We start from the raw sequence: 19,426 nt of genomic DNA, 5'->3' as shown, positions 1-19,426 counted from the left end.
GGATACAACACAAAGACAATCCTAATTCCTTAAATTTTATTTAAAAATTCTGTAGATAGATAGATAGATAGATAGATAGATAGATAGATAGATAGATAGATAGATAGATAGATAGATAGATAGATAGATAGATAGATAGATAGATAGATAGATAGATAGATAGATAGATAGATAGATAGATAGATAGATAGATAGATAGATAGATAGATCGATCGATCGATCGATCGATCGATAGATAGATAGATAGATCGATAGATCGATCGATAGATAGATAGAATTTTTGAACATCAGTCAGAACTAATACTAAAAAACAAAAACGTCCAAGAACAGTATTTAAACAAAACAGAAGAATGGCTTGATGTCACACATAGAAAATGATTGAGAAGAATAAAATAGTGATGAGTCATGACTCGTGCATCAGTCCTGTTTATTTTGTTCTTCTTCTGTGTCTTCAGCCTCGTTCTCTCTTCACCAGGTCTCTGTATTTCTATGGACCTTTCCAGTCGCTGCTGTTCACCACCTGACCAACAGACATCCTCACACTTTCCCTCCAATCTCCTTCACCCTCCTGATCAACTGCTTCTCATCCTCCAATCAGCTTCACTGTCAGGTTCCTTCACTACATCTGCCTCCCTGACTGTTGGAATTAGATCCTGTCCAGTCGGACATTTTCTTCAACATCTACACATCCTTGAGGTCTAAGAGAAACTACGACACTCTCATTCATTTACATTTCACTGAAAACTGGGTGATTTATTCTGCTGAGGAAGATCTGTCATGTTTAATCTATTTGTTAACATTAGATCAGATAACATAAGGTGAGATAAGATAACATCCCATAAGATATATATTATAATGCCACAAATATTGGAATGTCTGCTTTTAGCACAGTGTGGTCAGGAAGGTACTGCTCTCCTTCAACCACCAAACCCAGACTCGTCCATCAAAGTGCCAGACAGAGAAACATGATTCATCGATCCATAGAACACGTCTCCACTGCTGTAGAGTCCAGTGGTGGCTGCTTCACACCACTGCATCTGATGCTTGGCATTGCTCTTGGTGATGTGAGGCTTGGATACAGCTGCTCAGCCATGGAAACCCATTCCAAGAAGCTCTCCACACTGTTCTTGATCTAACCTGAAGGCCACATGAAGTTTGGAGATCTGCAGCTGTTGACTCTGCATAAAGTTGGTGATTTCTGCCCACTGCTCCTCAGCATCCACTGACCCCACTCTGTGATTTTAGGAGGCCTATCACTTTGTGGCTGAGATGCTGTTGTTCCCATTTGCTTCCACTTTGTTATAAAACCGCTGACAGCTGACCGTGGAATATTGATTATCGAGGAAATTTCACAAATAGACTTACTGCACAGGTGGAAACCTATCATGATCCCACGCTTGAATTCACTGAACTCCTGAGAGCGACCCATTCTTTCACAAATGTTAGTAGAAGCAGACTGCATGTGTAGCTGCTTGATTTTATACACCTGTAGCCATGGAAGTGATTGGAACACCTGAATTCAATTATTTGGAGGAGTGTCCCAATACTGTTGTCAATATAGTGTAACATAAGATAACAAAAAAGTTGATAATCCTTTATTAATCCCTCAGTGGGAATATTTGCATTGATACAGCATCAAAGGGGAGAGTGCAAACATGTGGGGAACATCTGAGGAAGATCAGTCATTTAGTTTAATGTATTTTAAATGGTATTTTATGGTACTGGGGTTTGTACAGATTCTATTGGGGCCATGACATCTTCATTATATGATTTCTGTTGCTGGTCTTTGTCTTCACACTTTATTTTAACTGGACAAATTTGAGAAAATTGTAAATAGATGTACAGCTCCAGTAAAAGATCATAACAGTTTATTCTCATGAACTGGAAACATTCAGTTGTCCGGATTTTTCTGCCCAATTAGAAAAGAATATGTCCATTATGGGAACTGAAAGGATGATGAGAAGCTGCAACAGAAAAAGTCATGTATAGTTTCTATGTTATCATTGTCTGTTTGTGCGTGCGTGCGTGCGTGCGTGCGTGTGTGTTCAGTGAAGTGTATCAGTCAGTTCAGTTTCTGTTCAGTCTGACTGAGGGAGGTTTTTGTACGACGCTTTTTCACTGTGTGAACACATACTGACTGCTGATCACATGAAAACTCTGACAGTAATAAACTGCTGCATCTTCAGTCTGGACTCCACTGATGGTCAGAGTGAAGTCAGACTTTGATCCTCTGCCTGTAAAACGATCTGGAATCCCTGCATCTCGAGTGCTAGTATAATAGATGAGACGTTTAGGAACTCCTCCATCTTTCTGTTGGTACCAGGCTAAATGGTTAGAGCCATAAACATCCTGACTGGTCTTACAGCTGATGGTGACGGAGCCTCCCAGAGCAGAGCTCACTGCTCCAGACTGAGTCACTGTGATCTGTCCTCTGGACTCTGAGGATACAGAGACACAAAGAGAAAGCAGCATCATGGTTCTGTGGGCTTGATTTGAGAGGGACGGATGTTGATAGAGGAGAGGAGTTGGATTCTCTGGACTTTACCTGTGAAGCAGCAGCAGAGGAGAGTCCAGATGAGGACGCAGATCAGAGTCATGTTGTTGATGAGGAGGATTTGTGTGTCTTCTGTTGTGATGAAGGACAGCTGTCAGTCATCCAGTGTTCAAGTGTCAGGACTATAAAGTCTCCCAGAGCACTGGAGCATGGTGCTGCTGATGCAAAGTGTCTCTCTATGGAAATGTCCTCGTTGGAGTTCAGAGTTTTATGGTAACAAAACATGCAAACAGCACTAACGGAGACCATTTCCTCATTCAAATATAGTTCAAATGAAGACTATTCACAATGTGTTCTGCAGATGTAGCTTGTCCAGAGTATCAACAACTGTTTCTGAAAGATTTGTTGCAGCTAAAATGTCTTGTTTTTAATGCTGTACCACAAACTAAATTTGATATTTGTCATTCACAAAAATCTTGGTAACACACCACGTGATGTATGATGCACAATAAAAGCAGCTGATCAAAGTGTCCAAATGACTAACAGTCATTTCTTAAACAGTCAAACTGAATGTTCAGGGTCTTTCTCAGTTCATCGATTAGGAATATTTTGGAAGATTGTGTATTCAGGTTTAGTCTTCTGAATATATCTTGTTTTAAAACATTTCCTTTCTTCTTCAAACATTTAGTGAGAGTTTATCAGCGAATCATTTAATTATTTACGGAATTGATTGGGAATATGTCTGGACTTACTGCTGATATTGTTTCTCTTTTAAATACTTTATGTGTATGAGCATTTTTTATAGTTTATCATTTCAATCCTGAGAAAACACTTCTGTGAAACTTAAAAATGCTACATTTCTGCTGTCAGGATGATAAACTCTCCCAGAACACTGGAGCTATTTTCTGATTACAACAATTTTTGAAAGTTCATCAATGGATTAGTGAATTTATCAATCAATTATAAATGTGTATTTAATTTTACTTGTATGATATATTCAACAGTTTATGTGTATGAAATCTTTTTGTTTTGCTTGTTATTTTCTGTTTTGAAAATTAATATTTACCCAGAAAAATTTTAAATTGACATATATTAAATGAAACAAGAAATTATACATATTTGCAGCTCTGTGTTATTTTCAATTTTCATACCAGCTGACAAAATGAGACAAACAGTGAATGATTTTGGTGAGTTTGTTTGTTCCAAAGTCAGAGATCCGTTACAAATATTTTGGACTTATAAACAAAGCTCTCTTTCAATACTGAAATGTAAAAACTAATTCCATTGAGTATAAATCATGTGGATGGTCCAGAGGATAAATGATTCTTTCTGGTTTTAATGGTAGAATCTTGAGAGCTTGTAGGTTTAGTTCAGTCTGACAAAGTCAGAGACGTGTCTCTCTACAGTCAGAGGTTTTTGTACCGCGACTCAATCAGTTTGTATCACTGTGGTACACGTTCGGTGGAGGAACCAGACTGGATGTTGGAAGTAAGTTAATGTTTTCAGTCACTACTAAATACTAATTTTTAAAATATCTTTTAAAAGTTCAGAATCTGACCAGTTGTAAAATATTTTTGAATTCAGAAAAACTTCATGTATTAAAGTTTGAATTCCTCCTCATAGATGCTAACTCTGATCAGGTTTGATGAAATTCAATGTTTACATGATTGAAATGACTTAAGTTGGGAAATTACAAAACTTGAAATGTGCATTAGATAAAACTTCATTGGTCCCGTTGTTAATTTTTTACAAGATAATATCAATAAATTCATGTTCTTCAATCCTGGATGGAGTGTCGATACAGATTTCTATTTGAAAATGTGCAAAATATCTAAACTTCCTCATCTGATCATAAATTGTTTCTACATCTGGATGAAATGATTTTAACCGTTTAGTAAATGATGATTCAAATCCACAGAAAAACTCAAAATTTTCTTCAACAAACTTTCTGTATTTTTCTGTTTCTACTAAATACTTTAGTATTTAGTTCAGACTTTGAAGTGATTTTGCAGTGAAACTTGTGAATGTTTCCACATGTACTTGTTTAGTTTCCAGAGTAGTTGGACATGTTTGAGGTGAAACTGTGAGATGATTCTCTCTGAGCTGATTTACATGAGAGCTTTCTGAAAGGGAACTGAAACAATGTGTGAGTGAGTGAGTGACTGCTGGAGCAGAAAAAGCATGAGACACAAACTCCTTGAAGGACTGAATCCAGCGTGTCACACTGAAGGTGTCCACGTGTGTGATGTTTGAGTGACAGCTGTGTGCTCCCTGTCCTCTAAGCTGATTGGTGTCTCCTAGGTGATGTCCCTCCCACCCTGACGGTGCTGCCCCCCTCCAGTGAGGAGCTGCAGCAGGGGAAGGCCACGCTCATGTGTCTGGCCAACAAGGGCTTCCCCTCAGACTGGAGTCTGTCCTGGAAGGTGGACGGCAGCAGCAGCAGCAGCAGCAGCAGCAGCATGAGCTGGGAGGAGAGCAGGAGCCCCGGGGTGCTGGAGAAGGACGGCCACTACAGCTGGAGCAGCACCCTGAGGCTCCCTGCAGACCAGTGGAGGAAGGTGGTCTCTGTGAGCTGTGAGGCCACCCAGGGCTCCCACACTCCACTCTCACAGACACTGAGGAGAGACCAGTGTTCCCAGTCCTGACCTCACTCACTGGGACTCTCATACTGGTTTGACTCTCTGTCTGCTCTCTGGAACTCTCTCTCTTTCTGTCTCTCATCAAACTAAATAAAGATTCAAATAGTCCTATTTTCCTCCTAATGATGCCACAGCTCATGTTTTCACATAATAAAGATGGTCGTCTTCAAATCAAGAATGTTTCTGAGGATTTTATTGTTCAATCAGATGTCTTATTCCAGTTAAAATCTGTAAATATGAAATGATACTCCAATGTGAAGGATTGAATTTTTTGTAGTAACTTTGTTAAAACACATGAGAACTTTTCACTGCAAAAGTTCAACATAATGTCTCATTTTGTATTGACACAACAATGAAATTACAAATAATATAGGAAGCAGTGACGAGTAAAGTTAATGTTGAAATCACCATTAAATAAATCGTCAACCTGACAGTAGATTTCAAGTATTTACTATATCAAAGACCACAGCTATGAAGGACTAAAAGTGCCAAAATAAATAAATAAGTACATCGTTAAAAAATTAATTAAATTCGTAATTAATTAATTAAAATTTGAATTAAATACATAAATGTGGTATTAAATATGTCATTAATTCATTAAAATACCAGTTCATTTTAAGTAAAAAACATATATTACTATTTTACTATTTAATTAATTGTTTCATGGTCCTCATAGGTTAGACGTCTCATTTAACAATGCTCAGACATGGCTGTCATGTTCTTCTAAGGATGCAGCCTCTGAATTAGAACACAGCTACTCTTACTCAGACACCTAAACTGTAACCACAAATGCAAAACTGTCACTGGAATGTAATTGCTTTTATTTGTTTAAAATAGTTTGAAATATCTTTCACAAAGAACTGCAAATGTAGCCCTTGCTTTACAAAGATGACTTCAGACATGCAAATGCCATTTTGCTTCTGAAATAATTACGTGTATCTGATGCAGTAAAAGCAGCTATTTATACTTATGTGCCAGTTAGTTTCTCTTCACTCCTTGCCTTTTTTTTTTTTTTTACCACTAGCTACAAGACAGTATTCACTTGTTCATTACAATCAACATAAAGAGAAACAGCGTTAATACTATGAAATAAAGCATAAAATAAATGTTTTATAATATGTTCCAAGGGTCAAATGAAGAAAAATTGAGAGGGACTGGTGTGTTTCAGGAAGTATCTTGGCCGGAATTGACAAAGGTCATGGTTTGTATACTCCATGCAAGGTGACAGGGATGATGGTGTTGACTTCTGCCCTGGAGAGCTCCGTCAGTTTCATAGCATCCAGAACCAGCAGGAAGCCTGGTCTCTCTGCACCCGGCTTCACCACGATACTCAGCAAAACACCTGCAAAACCCAGACAGAGGTGGTGACTGTGTTTGTGTTTCCACCACAGACATTCTCAAGATTAGGCACAGATTTAGCATCCTTTTAGGGCTAGATTTAATTTTTTTTTAGTTTAGAAATTGATTACGTATAGATTAGGAAGATTGAATTTCAAATGCAGAATGAAGGACAGATTGTTCAAATTATGATGCAGTGTTTGAATTAGAATATTGTGTTTTCGCATGAATTGATCTCTTTAAATAGGATTGAGTGTCATAAATGTTACATGTAGGGCTAAAAAAAAGAACTACAGCCCTTTATTAATGATATAATTCACTAATAATTAGAGTGTGGCAACTATACAAGGCACAAAGTTATGTAGCATCATATAAACATAAGATGAACTGAAATAACAAGTGCTTGAACAGATGTCTTGAAGGTATGTCTTTGTCAGTATATTATATTCAGTGCTTGTCAGCAGCTGCTCTCACATAGCCAGAGCTATCCTTACAGCGTTTTCTGTGCTGGAGAATGGTCTGACTGCACCCAGTATCATTCTGCTGCAAGAGGAAACATGCTCTGCTGTTTGTATTTCTTTAAACCAACCACAGTTCTCTTTGGTGGTGTTAAGTCCAGTATGTAGTAGTAGTGCCGCTGCAAACTAGTGACAGGTGAACTGATAACGTGGAAAATTTGCATGCAGTAACTCAAGCACTGTCATTAAAATGGATAATTCACTGCAACAACAACAAGGCCTGCTTCAGCCACTCAGCTTTTGTGGCTTTTGTCTTTTCGTAATTGGCTCAATGTTTACATATATTTATCAGGGTTTTCCCGCAACTGAACGAAAACAAAAAAAGTATAATGTGAGTTTTCTACTGCTCTAAAAAGAAAGGATACTGCTTTGGCCAGAATATAAATGAGGGTACTTAGATAATTATGTGTTCAGATATTCTTTTTGACAGGAGAGATTACAAGTCTAAATGGGTCAATATATAATTGCAGGACGTCTTGTATCATAGTTGACATTTTTGCTGTTTTCAGGCCTAAAATCAACATGGCCACCTATAACCAAACACCACATGGCATTTTTAGAAAAAGTTTATTCTAAATATTATTTATGCAATTGAGTAAAATTGAAATTGAAAGTTATTTATAAAGATATTGTAGTAAACCTGTTGACATGCGATAAAACCACACTTGACTCACACACTACTTTATATTAAATAACTCAGAAAGCCTTGGAGTCTGGCCAGTCTTTTCTTCAGGAGGAAATGACATCATGTGGAGCAGGTCATGTGATCTGGAATCAACACACTTCCTTGAGAGGTGTTTTTGTAATGGATAACTTAGTTGAAAGGGATTTCTCTAACACAGATACAATTTGTTATTTTCCATATACAATTTGATATATTGCCAAAAAAAGAAATATCTGTCATGATTATCTAAACTTATTAAAAAGAACACAATCAAAACAATTCTTGAATAAGCTCATTTTATTATTATTTAGCTAATTAGAAAGTGGTTCTCATTACATTCGGACGGTTATTTAGTTGACATTTTAGTGATATCCAGTCATTTTTTATTAATAAGTGATTGTTTCCATAATAAATAATCATGGAATTTGTAAAGACATGATCACAATGAACATAAAAAAAACTTTTTCTTTGTCTATTTGTAGTGAGCCTTCTAGAGGTTAAAGTGTTTGTTTGGTAGTTTGTGAAAACTTCTCTGGCACAATTTGTCCCCACACAGGAAAACTTTCATGACGAGTAAATTCATAGCTTCCTCCAACACCTTTACTGCAGAACTTGTCCATTAAAAAATCCAAATAAACCAAAACAAACAGTCAAGGTTTATGAGTGTCGCAAATGCTCTCAGAGGAGCAAAGAAGAATCAGTTTGGTAATTCAGTCAGCTATCTAGAGGCTACTGTCACTAAGTCATTGACCAGCGTCACCACAGCATTCTGTAAGACGAGGGAAATCCAAATTATAGATACAACCAGTAGTGGGGAAATGTGTGAATTTGTGTACTAAGATGGGAGAACGTGTTCTACCGTCATCCTCCTCTGTAGCTCCAGGTGTTGGTACAAACAGCGGCTCTGACGGGTAACAGTCTTCCTCCTGCCACACCCAAGTCTCTTTGGTCTGCACATTCAGCTTGACAATCTACAGAAACAACCAGCAGCTGTTAGCACTGCCACCTGTGGGTGCTGGGGAGTCAGTTGACTTCTCAGGCCCTGACAGTGTCTGTATCTCCTGCTGTAAAAAAATAAAAGCACTCCTACCTTATCAGGGATGAAGTGGTTGAGTCCCAAGCCGTAGGCAAAAGAGTACTCCTTCCCACGACGCTGGGAGTAGTTGATCTGCGGAAACTCAAAAGCTGAGAGGAAGACAGCCACATAAAAATATAATATGAGAAGGATCAGTACATTGTGTGCCCTTTAGATTAGATTAGATTTTTTCATTTGTCACATACACATACAGTATGGCAGTAAAATGCAGTATAAATACAAAATGTTAAAATAGGTAAGAATATATAAAAGAAAAATACAGATAACACAAAAAATAGAAATAGCATAAACCATAACATACAAGAAATACAAGCAGGTAAAATGGTAGTATTTATGGAATGTACACAGTGCAAAAGGTAGCAGATGTGCAAAAGTGAAGATGTGTGTTCACACAGAGAATGTGCAGTCTGTGTGATGTGTAATGTTGTGATATTTACAGTTGTGTGTTTATAGTCCTTGTTTGTGAGCTGCTGACTGGAGGTCAGAGTTGACAGTCCTGACAGCTTGAGGGAAAAAGCTCCTCCTGAGTCTCTCTGTTTCCGCTTTGATGAGGCGAAGGTGTCGGCCAGAGTGCAGCCGCTCCAACAGTTCATTGTGAGATAAATTATCCACTGGGCTACAGAAACACTGTTCCACTAGCCTCCCAATTTGTAATATACATGTTGGCTTATGCACAAAACATATAAAGTATAATATTGGACAGCTGCATAAAAGTGGAAAACACGCTATACAAAGAATACATTTTACTGATTATAGACTTGTTGTCATACAGATCTGAATGATAAAATTGCAAATTTCTCTGTGCGTGCCTGTAAATACTGCTGTATACAGTGGATTACCTTGTCTTGGTCCAGAAAACAGAACCTCAGGTTCAAGCCAGATGGTGCCATCGCTATGAAGAACGGCGGTTGCTGTAGTGTAGGACAGAGAGACCAGGTTCTTCCCCTGCTCCTCCTGGATGCATATAAAGATATATATATATATATATATATATATATATATATATATATATATAAATGCTAAATGCTGATCCACTCAGGTCTTTTACACAGGAGTGGAAGAAAAGTGTGATTTATGTAAAAGGTATCAGGATCAGCTGAGGCTGACAGAATAAGGTCAAGTCAATCCTGATTTACAATAACAACATGCTTTGGTTTTAAAACAAAGAACTGTTACATATTGCTGATTGAAACTCCATAAAAAAAAAACAATCCCAGCTTTAGCTTACAGGTGTAATTTTCCTGGGAGCCCGCAGTCACATACAGAAACCCTTTAAACGAAATTTACTGCCTACAGCAGCCAAGACATTTAAGAATTATGAATGATTTATGTGGTATTTTAAAAATCCTTTAAAGACCCCTTCTGCTGAAAATCAAGTGTTTTAACTTGTGAACATTTCCATTTAGTATTTTTTTTAGTTAACTAGAAGCAGTCAAAGCCATATCTGAGCATTTCCACCTTGAAACTGCAGTGTAGCAGTGAACAGTCTCAAAAACAAAGATTCTGATTTTTAGGTTTCATACGTAACAAGGAAAAGAAAGATTTTTTAAAAACTTCTTTTTTTAAATGATCAGAGCGACTTTCATTTTAAAACCTGCTCTTTCATTAAGGTAAGTGAATTCAGAGCTTTTTAAGACTTTAACGACCTGCAAACAGCCTGGTGTTGAATTGTAATACAATGTTCAGTTTGATGTCTTCCTATTTTCTTTAGTTTTATGTTACATGATGTTTTAAAAAAGGCATCATAGCTCCAAATAATAATTTATTAACTTATAATTCATCATAATTTAACATTTCAAACTGATTTCCTCATGCATTTTAACACATGTATGTAACCAATCACGATGAATGCTGTTTCTCCAACACTGGCTACACAAACAGTAAATACAGGAGTAATGACAGTAGTAATTTGCAGTGTGTTTGTGGGCTTACCCTATGAATATCCAGCGGCAGTACATATCGTCTGACCTCAGGCTGAGGAGCTCTTGTTGCTGCTTTCTTCACCTCCTCCCACTCCTCCTTGACGTTGGCCAGGTACAGGTAGTTATACACAAAGTCATGACTGCAGATGGAGAGAGAGAGAGATGTCCACATGACACGATTACACGTAAAACACATGAACACAGTCACACATGCAGCACAGCCACTCACCCTTTCCATGTGCAGAGGTCTACCACGATGAATCCCTGGTCTTCATAGGAGTTAATGTGATGAAAGAGATTGAAGGCTGACGCTCTGAACTTGTGGCTGCTCATATAAGCTGCTGGGTCCTTAGTGGCAAGATGGAACCATGTCTGCAACACACACACACATACTGAATATAAACAGGTGGAGGCAGCCACATGCAACCAGATAAACACACTCTGCCGACATGAGGGACAGGAAACATATCCCTGATTGGACAATATTAATAGGTGCAATTTAGGATGAACCGAACCTGATCCTCAGACTGAGATCAGCCGTTCACAGCACTTTTGACGCCATCAATACTGACGCAAATCCATTCCCAACACTATTTACTCTGCCAAGTGACGCTGCGGAGTTATGTGACAATCAGCGTACATTTGTCTGTCCTTCTGTTATTCTGTCTGTGCGCAACATTACTCAAAAACAGACAAATGGATTTGGATGAAATTTTTAGGGAAGGTCAGAAATGACACAAGGACCAAGTGATTAGATTTTGGCAGTGATGCAGGTTATAGTCTGGATCCATGGAATTGATAAAGATTTCTGCATCATTGCAAGACAGCATCGTGGCATCACTGTAACTATGACAACAAGTGAACACCACGTCAGCTGCCTGCTGACAATCACATGATTGCGATCCTACTACAAATCAACCGTGGCGGACTTCTCTGGACTTATCCATCAGAAATTATACACAGAATAATTGATCAAATTGTGAGGGTGATTTCCCCACAATTTAAGTCCCATCAATTCCCGCCGCCTGCTACATATTTAGGTCAAGTAATTCAGTATCCATACATAAGGTACATATGGATAACACACGCCTGTGCTCAGTGCAAGGTCAGTTTATGTGTGGGTATGTCTATATTAAATGGCCACATTCTATGTTGCCGTGATTTCTGATCATCAACAACTAATAAACAAATGCTGCATTTCTGACAATTCCATATGGGGAAATGAACAGTGTTGGTGGAGTACTGCGCTCTCTGAGTGCTTTTCTTGTTATTATTTGTTGTCATACAGAATTACCAGAAAGGACCACTATGACAGCTTTCTACAGAAATACAGATTTCCTGCCCTACTTTATCTCAGCTCAAGTTGATCCTCATTCGCTGACCTGATCTCAGACAGCCTCATACAAGTCTCTATCATGGTGCTCCTATACTAGCTCAACCCAACATGATGCTCTGCTTGCCAACATAAAGGTGCCTCCTCTGGTCATTCAGTAACCCAGTACTACAGCCAATCCACATTAACTTGAGTATGTATCATATAGGAGCACAGTATCTGATAAATATTAAATGACTCAGATCACAGCGGAAGCAAAAGGGACGTTTATTTAGTGTAATGATTAAATGCTAAACATTTTTAAATATTCTATTATTATATGTATTGATATGAAGAAATAGCAGGGGGCCAGTGCAGCCCCAGCCTACCCCCATGCTGTAGTTGGATTCAAAGCAGTCCATGTATGAGGCTCCTCTGATGCTCCAAGCCGAAAGGAACTTAAGCAGGTTGATCTTCACCGGCTGCTCCACAAATACAAAATAGTTGTCTGTCATACCGAAACTACCGACAGAGAGACAGACAAACAGAGAGATGGATGGAGAAAATATATGGTTTGTTTGTTTTCATGTTATGGATCTGAGACATAAAAAAAGTCTTTTTGATGCAGTGTAAGTATGTGCATGTGATAAGTGTGTACCTGTGTACGTAGGAGGGTTTTAACCTCTCACTGCTGGGTATCTGCACCACAACTTTGGATTTCTCTAATGGCTCTGATTCATCTGGAAACACACAGATGCACACATTACTACACAACATTATTTTTTGTAAGTACTTTTATGTGCTATCTTTCTTTTTGTCATCCTTTTGTTCCCTTTCTTTTATCATTGATTGGTTTTCGCCTCTGTTTTCTTTCTGGTTCTTATTTTTTTTTTCTTTCTTGTGTCTGTTTTCTTTCCCAGTCCATCTCATTCTCTCTGCCTTCTCATCTGGAAATTTAGTCTTTCTGTCCATCCATCTATCTATCTACAGATTTTTTAAATAAAATTGAAGGAATAAGGATTGTCTTTGTGTTGTACCCATTTATGTGACCTGATGATGTGGTCTTTGATTTATCAAATACTTTAAATCTACTGCCAGGTTGCCGATTTATTTAATGATGATTTCAACATTAACTTTACCTGTCACTGTTTCCTACATTATTTATAGTTTCTTTGTTGTGTCAATGCAATATGAGACATTACTTTGAATTTTTGCAGTAAATAAATCATGTGTTTTAACAAAGTTATTGCAAAAAAAAAAGAATCAATCATCACATTACAGCATCACTTTAATGTTTGCACATTTTAAATGGAATAAGACGTCTGATTAATCTTTCTTGTTTTTTTTTCCGACAAAATGATTTCAGTTAAAGATGACTGTCATTCTGTCACTGACAGAGGTAGCTGTGCACCAAACTCACCTCCCTGAGCAGGCGGGATCTTGACGATATTATAAGCCAGACTCATGTTCTTGCCAAAACAGTTGCCGATGTTATAGACTGTACCATCTGCTTCAGTGTGGGGGTGGGCAGTCACCCCGTTCACTGACAGGTACTTGCACAGATCCACCTGATGGAAACACATGCACACAAGACAAGGAGTGAATGCAAGAAATACCATGTAAATCATACATTTATAAATATAAATATACCAATAAATTGCTTTGTACAATTGCTCAAATGAACAGTTATGAAAAGCAGAAGTATTAATAAAAAGTTTCTTTACTCATGTTAACAGTAAAGGACAATTGTATCATCCAACTCTGAAGTTGCCAGTAAAATGTTGGTGAATTTGAGAATCCTGGAAATGTAAACAGGTCCCACCTTCTTTAATGTCTCCAGCGAATCAGGATCAACCTTGGTGATGTAATTGGTCTCAGTGACAGCATAGAAGTCTTCACCAATTGGATAGATGTTCACTAAGCAGTTATCAGTCACTTCAATGCCTTTAAAATAAGTAAAGAACCTGAACAGACACAAGCACAAAGAAAACTGAAAGTTTATATTCAGCCAACCACCTGTTTCTCTGAAGTAGCAGTGCCATGCAGGTAGGAACTAATTTCACAGACAACATCTAAATTTGTAACTTTGATAGACAGAGATTAGTTTTAAGTGGTTTAACCAAAAATCACAGAGGGACTCATCAATTCTCTGTTGACTGACTAATTAATAAATTGGTTAGTTTCACTTTGCCAGCAGACTCTCTGCTCTGGTTGCACTACAATACCACTCTGCTATAGGGAAAAAAGACACTTTGGTTAGTTTGTAGTTCTTCAAACCAATCAAAATTGTGGCGGCGCTGAGCAAAGAGTGCAGCTTTAGTGTTCCCTCTAAATGATGAGGGGTGGAAGTGTTGTAGTGGAACATTTTGCATGCAGTCATTAAAATGGATAATCCACTGCTGTCTAAGTTCAAGATCCACACCCTTGATAAATCTTGAAATTTTTAGTGTGGTTGGTTTCTTCTTGGAGGTTGTTGTTGTTTCCCCTTGTGAAGAAAATGGTAACATGCAGACAGCTAAAAGAAGGTGAAAGCTGACTGAAATGATCGATCAGCCACAACATTCTGACCACTGACAGGTGAAGTGAATAACCTCGATCATGTGGATGTTTGACATGTACCACCCACCTAAACATTGCAGGTCAAGCACATCCCAACCCCCATGGCAAAAGCAGTCCTTGATGCTAGTTGCCACCCTCAGCAGGACAATGCACCCTGACACACTGCAAAAACTGCTCAGGAGTGGCGCAGGAACAGAGCTAAGATGTTCACCTGGGTTCTGCACTCCCCAGATCCAAATCTTACTGAGCATCTGTGGGATGTTCCAGGATAAGCCTGATCTAGGTAGTTCCCACACTGAAACCCACAGGACCCACAGAATTCACTGCCACCATCCAGGTGCCACAAGACGTCCCCAGAGGTCCTGTGTCCATGCCCCACTGGGTCAGAGGAGTTTTAGCAGCATAAAAGAGACCAACACAATATTAGGCAGGTGGTCATAATGTTATACCTGGTCGGTCTACACCTGCATCTTACATCTAGTGAATCAGACTATAAATTGACTGTTTTAAATTCAATGAAAGTGATGATTTAAAGTGGTGTGGTTATAAATGTGAGGGATAAATGGCAGTAAGATGGACAAAAAAATTGACCTGAACTCCAGTGTTTCATTTAAAAAAAAAAAAAGATTTGTGTAGAATTTGTCTGACATAGTATTTAATAACTAAAGCTGACAAGCACCATAGATAAACCTATAAAAAAACTACTGCTTTGCTCTCCAAGAGTTGCACCTTTTCAACATCCAGTACACAACCAGACTACAGGAATGCTGGAGGTTTCTAGTGCTGCTGCTAATCTAAACCAACAGTCTCTTAGCCTCAGTTTCAGAGAGAAAGATTTGATGTTTTCATCTAACTCTTGGTCAGACCACAAATTAAGTGCATTTTTCAAAATGTCCCTGCAATATGTGAATAATCAAAGCTCAACTGAAAACTTCAATCACATCTGGGCACAGGAGGTTTGGGGTCACCTGGAGAAGATGTTTTTGCAGGGGTCTGGATAGGCTGCTGTGCCAAACTCAGTGATGACCACTCTGTTCTCTGTCATGGCACGAACATACGCATCTGTCCTGATAAACCTGAAAACACAAATCACACGCACCAAGTTCCAAAGAACCAGTAGGCAACCTTTATTCTCTCCTGAAAAGGAATTGAAATCTGGGAAACACAGCACTGAAAGAAAGACTTGTTGCTTCTCAGAGACATTCACTGAGGGATTTTTGTGGTTTGTAGCTGCTCCATGCCTGTGTTTTGTTTTTGTCTTTTCCTCTGCAACATTCCAGTGTGAATGAATTTACTGTCAGTGCTTTTCCTCAGCTGCACAAAAGTGCATTCCAAAATCAGATCTCATTTTTTTATTTAAAGAGGAGAGAGAACAGTGAAAATGTTCACGATTGGCATACATGGCAATGTTAATAAGCCCCTTAAAAGGTCAAAGACAACATGTAGAAACAGCTGTATCAAAACTGAAAAAAATCTAGTTATCTCAGAACAATGCCAGTCAAAAAACAAGCGTTTTATCATGAGTCCTATTAAAAATGTGCTGATAGTGTAAGGTAATGCCAAATATTGTTACCTCCTGTAGTAGGTCACCTGACCATTCTTCAGGTCAAACTTATGAATGAGAGCCTGTCCATCAAACAGGTGGTTGAAAGGTTCACCTCCCACCTCGAACTGGCCTGGACCCATCCTGAGAAGACTGCCCCCCAGCCATGACGGGATAACCCCTGCACACATAGAATGGAACATTCTGCTGTTTTTAAGCCTGTCCGACACTACAAATAGCAAACGATCCGTTTCAAATTTGACAATAGCAACACTTTTTTTGGTTATTTTCTGGCCTTTTGTTAGTAGAGAAGCAGACAGGACAGTAGGGAGAAGAATGGGGGGGAAGACCTGCAGCAAAGGTCCGTAAGCTCAAATCGAAACTAGACTATTGTGACTATCCTGGTCAATCTGTTTAACTACCTGAGCGCCCCACAATCAAGACTTTTACGAGAATTTTCATTAACAAGACTGATTCATTTCACTCGATACTCCGGCTTCCTCCCACAGTCCAAAAACATGCTGAGGTTAACTAGTGATTTTAAATTTTCCGTAGGTGTGAATATGAGTGTGATTGTTTGTCTATGTGTAGCCCTGCGATAGACTGGTGACCTGTCCAGGGTGTCCCTTGCCTTCACCCTAAGGCAGCCGGGATAGACTCCAGCCCCCACCTTGATGAGGATGAAGCTTTGTCTAGATAATGGATTGATGAAAGATTAATTCAAAGGTCATACTTGTGACATTTATGTGTCCATGTAAATAGGTGGGGACTTAAAGCTTGGTCCAGTCACAATAGCTCCCAAAGCTTCTGTTTTTTTTCTATTTGTTTTGTGTTTATGTACCAGTGGCATTTTGTTCACCATGTTATTGAAAAGAGAAAATAAAGCTCTGTGAGGTATGTAGACTGCTGATGGTCAGTTAACAACCTTCAACAGATATATTTTTACCAATGACTCCTGTCACACAGCTGTCTGGAAACCATTTTACCATGACAGATGAATGATGTCATGGACTCCTTTCCCTCAGAAGTCAGCAATGCAAAGACTTAAACTCAGGTTTTAAAGGTAATCAAACCCAAACTTTACATTAGTGTGAGTTCAGTTCTCTGCTTTTAGTGCATTGCCTCATTGCACCAATATACTTTCACTGCAAAATATAATTGTTTTATAACCTACTGTTCCCAGGTCTTAAACCTTCGCTATGCAACATGCAGAGTCTCTTGTTGTCACTAGAACATCAGCATTTTAGATGAAAAGCAGCAGGCACGTCAACCTCACCTTACCTCTCCCTTTCACTTTCATTTACAACCAGACAGATTGTATATGCATGAGCCAACAAGAAAAAAAATCCAGTTTCACCAGCATTGTAAAATGCGTTGAATGGCCATGATAGGTTGGTGTCAACTCAAGTAACTTTATCTTGACACTACCCGTCTTTCCTTCTCTCTCTGTCTTTGCTGTGTTGGACCGGAGTGGACTCGTGGAAACAGACACAGAAAGACTGGAGCATAATAGACTCCAGTCTTTCTGGAGTCATGGAGAAGGAAAAGCAGAAGAGAGCCCAGGATTGACTTGCTGGGAAGCATTAATATTTGTACAAAAGTTCATGACCATGATCCAGCAGTGGTCCCAAGTGGACACAAGTGGTGAATGCGCCAGCGTTGCCACCCACACAAACTTATATTTGAGGATAATAAAATGTTAAGGCAAAAGAATGTTCATTAGATTTTTTTTTTTTTTTTAAAATGTACTGTGCATCTGTCCCTGTTAGTCTGTGTTGACATTCTCTATCAATATGTTTCTACCGGTGATGGTTGCAGGTATGGGTTCATTCAGCTCCTCCACTGTCTCAAAGATCTTCTTGTAGCCTGCAGCAGGATGCTCCACACTGGAGAAGGAAATAAAAAACAGAATTCCATCACATAACTGAGTCAGAAAACTGTTTTTAAAAACTGATTTTAGCTTGTATGAAAAAAATCCACAGTAGGGTTTGCTGCTGAATCACGATGAACGTCCAGGGCCTGCTGCACAAGAGGGTCCTACACGATGCTGGAAGCAAAAGTTCACATTCTTTTGCCACTCACAAATATGCAGCATTGGATCTTTTGCATAAATCAATCAATCACTCACTAAGTTTACTATATGTTTTTGGTCTAATTCTTGCAGAAATGGAGAAAATCCTAACAGGTTCACAATCTATGTGTGCAGATGTTGCTGCAAATGTTTACTTGTCTGCCTCTTTTCTGGGAAAAGTACAGCTGAAATTCTTCCTCAGCTCTGTTTAACCACAGCTTTTTTTTTTTTTATATGCACAGACGTGTTTTCTAAGTTTTGTTGACCATCTCACTGCTGTAGAAATAATTTACTTTTTCATTATTTCCAACCCTCTCAGTTGGCTCAATATTGTCTCTTCCAGCAGATCGAGACATCTCTGAAAGCTGCTTTCTTGTATTGCAATCCCAAGAAGCAATAAATCGGAACCTTGAGAAGTTGTTCTAATGTTTTGATCGGTCTTCTTTTGATTCTCAAACATGGACTTGAGAAAATAACGGGAAAGTGTTACTCACCGGCTGACCATGCTGCTGTATGCTCTTCACTCTGTGATTCCCATGCACAGAGTTGCTTGCAAAAGAGACTCTGGCTTGAGTTTTAACCACACACAGATTTCCTGTGGTGAGCGATGGAAACTGGGCCCCCTCCTCCCTTCATTTTCCCCTCCCCCTTTCCATCCTTCCTCACTCCCTCTCTCTCCTCTTCTTGCCCTCTCCTCCCTTGTTTTCCTTTCATGCCTTTCACTCCTCCTTCCCCAAAACTCCTCTACCTCCCCCAAGTCTTTCAGAGCTCAACAAACCAGTTTTGTCTCTGCTGCTTTCAGCCGCCTGGCCCTCGACTCCATGCAGAATGTTTTTGAGGCCATCTAAACAAGATCTTTGTCATCCTGGGAACGCTCACACACCTACCAGTGACGGGGGTCAAACTAATAAAGTCAGCTTTTAAAAGCAGCATGTTGGTGTTGTTTAAAGGTGGGTATGCATGCACACAGAATCCTATCTAATTAGTTCCAGACATCTTTGACAAACACCCAATAATCTGCTTCACTTTGCTAGTCTGGAGGGAGGAGAGTAACAGAAAGAGCAGAGTCAGTGAATAACTGCCTATTTATTTATACTGTCATCTTGATAAATGAAACCGGGATGCTGAGTAGAAGAATAGTTGCATTACAAAAGGTTAGACAAAGCAGTAATCTATCATCTAGTGTGTGTGTGTCACTGATGCTGGTGCCTGAAAATTAATCAGCAAAACAACAAGTCTAAGCTGTGCCTGATTGTCTGTAACCCCAAAA

The 19,426-nt window shown here is 38.9% G+C and overlaps 1 protein-coding gene and 2 gene segments (V, D, J or C); 1 reads left to right on the top strand and 2 right to left on the bottom strand.

Moving 5' to 3' along the window:
* Positions 1–2,115: 2,115 nt before the first annotated feature.
* LOC111583703 (Ig kappa chain V region 3374-like) lies at positions 2,116–2,648 on the bottom strand. The segment is given in 2 exon segments: positions 2,116–2,438; positions 2,546–2,648. Coding segments are annotated over 2 exon segments (375 nt in total).
* Positions 2,649–3,672: 1,024 nt separating this feature from the next.
* On the top strand, positions 3,673–5,280 carry LOC111583700 (Ig kappa-b4 chain C region-like). The segment is given in 3 exon segments: positions 3,673–3,681; positions 3,901–3,982; positions 4,796–5,280. Coding segments are annotated over 3 exon segments (435 nt in total).
* Positions 5,281–5,937: 657 nt separating this feature from the next.
* On the bottom strand, positions 5,938–18,786 carry LOC111583702 (retinal Mueller cells isomerohydrolase-like). Its single transcript, XM_023292906.3, has 14 exons — positions 18,651–18,786; positions 17,889–17,971; positions 16,116–16,266; positions 15,511–15,618; positions 13,806–13,947; positions 13,404–13,551; positions 12,642–12,723; positions 12,373–12,505; positions 10,901–11,043; positions 10,682–10,811; positions 9,589–9,703; positions 8,744–8,838; positions 8,513–8,624; positions 5,938–6,475 (listed from the first exon to the last, which is right to left on the bottom strand). The coding sequence occupies exons 1-14, from the start codon at positions 18,659–18,661 to the stop codon at positions 6,330–6,332; spliced, it is 1,599 nt and encodes a 532-aa protein (XP_023148674.2). The 5' UTR covers positions 18,662–18,786; the 3' UTR covers positions 5,938–6,329.
* Between the last annotated feature and the right edge of the window lie 640 nt (positions 18,787–19,426).

This window comes from Amphiprion ocellaris, chromosome 2 (genome assembly GCF_022539595.1).
Source record: "Amphiprion ocellaris isolate individual 3 ecotype Okinawa chromosome 2, ASM2253959v1, whole genome shotgun sequence".
Classification (NCBI taxonomy): Eukaryota; Metazoa; Chordata; class Actinopteri; family Pomacentridae; genus Amphiprion; species Amphiprion ocellaris.
The sequence above is the reverse complement of the archived record's forward strand: the minus strand, read 5'-3'. Positions and strand labels throughout refer to the sequence as shown.